At 33.7% G+C, this 2,052-nt stretch overlaps 1 protein-coding gene across 1 annotated transcript; it reads right to left on the bottom strand.

The window, feature by feature from the left end:
• Positions 1-233: 233 nt before the first annotated feature.
• On the bottom strand, positions 234-861 carry LOC129803285 (small proline-rich protein 2H-like). The gene is made up of 2 exons (XM_055849735.1): positions 824-861; positions 234-746 (listed from the first exon to the last, which is right to left on the bottom strand). The coding sequence occupies exons 1-2, from the start codon at positions 828-830 to the stop codon at positions 343-345; spliced, it is 411 nt and encodes a 136-aa protein (XP_055705710.1). The 5' UTR covers positions 831-861; the 3' UTR covers positions 234-342.
• Positions 862-2,052: the final 1,191 nt, after the last annotated feature.

The following is a 2,052-nucleotide window of genomic DNA, read 5'->3' as shown; positions in this document are numbered from 1 at the left end:
CAATATTGGGTGTCCTGCACCTTGAGATAACCAATTTATCCACTCCTCAGAGTCTAGATCTAGAATATAGAGCTTTATTATTCTCATCCCATGTCCTCAATCGAATCATCAACCATACTGACTCCTCTGTCCACAAACTCACTCTCTCGACTCCATTCCAGATAGGAGAGTAGATTGGGAATTTTCAAATACTGACAATAATTATGATAATAATAAAAGAAATAACTGACTTCTACAATATGGAAATGCTTTATTAAATACCCGCTTCATACCAAAATATTTTTTTAAATCGGTTTGTTAGTGTGCCAATCATAGCCAGACAATAGAGCTTCCAAATAATTTCTATGGCCAAGTGCAGTACTGCAATTCATATGAGAATACCGTTCCTGGACCACATGGCATTATGAGGGCGTCATTGATGGATCGGCACTGCCAGAAGAATTCAGGATGATACGTGGGGAATAGCCGGGGTAATTGTTCTCTAGTACAATCAGGAGGGGGTCCATAACCATCTTCTGGTCCACCTGGTCCACCTGGCCCTCCGCCTCCTGGACCCTCAGTCTCAGGGCAAGGTGGACATGGTGTCGTAGTAGTTTCACATGGAGGACAAGTTGTTGTGGTTTCGCATGGAGGGCAAGGTGTTGTAGTTTCACATGGAGTACAAATATCTCGATCAACAACTGGTGACGAATTAACCGGCATAGAGACTCCAATAACCGCACTTACGACCAAAATCAACACAATTCCTAAAGTAATAATTATCAAAAGATTATTTTACATTTCAAGAAATCCGATACTTAACACTCTGATTTCACAAACTTACCACTCATTCTCTCTCTTCAAGTATTTCTGCCAAACTGTAAACTTACCTCAAATTACCATCAAATTTATACTTGCCGCTAAACTCTATCCTCAATCGAGAATCCATCAAGTGTCTTCCGGAACTAATCGAAAAGTTCATCGGAGTTCTAATGTATAATTTATTACAGAAAATTCCACGAAAAATTCTCCAACAAATTCAAATATATTCAATAAAGTTCTGTCTACTGTTTTCCTGCATGATGGATCAGCTTAAGTCGCTGAAGTGATAAGATACTAGAAACTTTTTGGGGAATTTTGGGCGGTTACATACGACTGTAGAATCAACAAATCACTGATGAGTTCTAGGAATATGGGAAAATACTCTTTTAGATAGGAAAAAAAATCCATTAGAAATGCTTCCTGAGAGCTAAATGCTTCATCCTGTTTATGTTGCTATTATAGGAAAAGCACTTAATAATTTGTTTGTAAAAAATTTAACTTATTTAGCTCTACGGAAATTTCCGAGGAAGTTTCTCTTTATTAAACAGAGTCTATGATGGATATTCTGAGACAGGATGCAATGTTTTCTTGTCATTATAAATATCAAGGGACTGATATTGTGGTTGAAATTGATCTTTGATACTGAAAATGGGAGATTTTTCTTAAGTAACCATAACTTTTTGGGGGCTACATTTAGAGCTGTTATATGGTTTTTTTGCCTATTTCTAAATAAAGCTGGTCTCACAATTATTTTGTTTAGATCCACAATTGTTTTGTCTATCTAAATTACATTACTTTAAATATATTAATAGAAATTAATAATTGCGAGACACATTTAAAAAATAAATAAATTGATTTAAAGTAAAATTTGAAACAGCAATTTTCATATACGAAATGCATTTTTAATACTATCTATATGCAAATTAAATATTTAAGTTTATTTTTCATTTTATTCCAAACACTTCGACAATATACAATCTACAATCCTCTTTATAAAAGCAATGGAAATACAAAAATAAGCATACACTGAGAGAAATCCGAAAAAGTTAAAATAACATTCCGGAAATGTTAATTTTATCCTGAATTATTGATCCGAAATCGGTGTAAATATTATGCTTTTTAGGTGTATTATGGGTTAAAGTTACCCTTTTCCATGTTAATTTTACACTTAAAAGTTGCGTTATTTAAAATTAACATTTAAAAAATGTTGATATATTTTTACACCTAAAAAGTGATAAAGCTACAAGGAAA

This window comes from Phlebotomus papatasi, chromosome 2, assembly GCF_024763615.1.
Source record: "Phlebotomus papatasi isolate M1 chromosome 2, Ppap_2.1, whole genome shotgun sequence".
NCBI lineage: Eukaryota > Metazoa > Arthropoda > Insecta > Diptera > Psychodidae > Phlebotomus > Phlebotomus papatasi.
The sequence above is the reverse complement of the archived record's forward strand: the minus strand, read 5'-3'. Positions and strand labels throughout refer to the sequence as shown.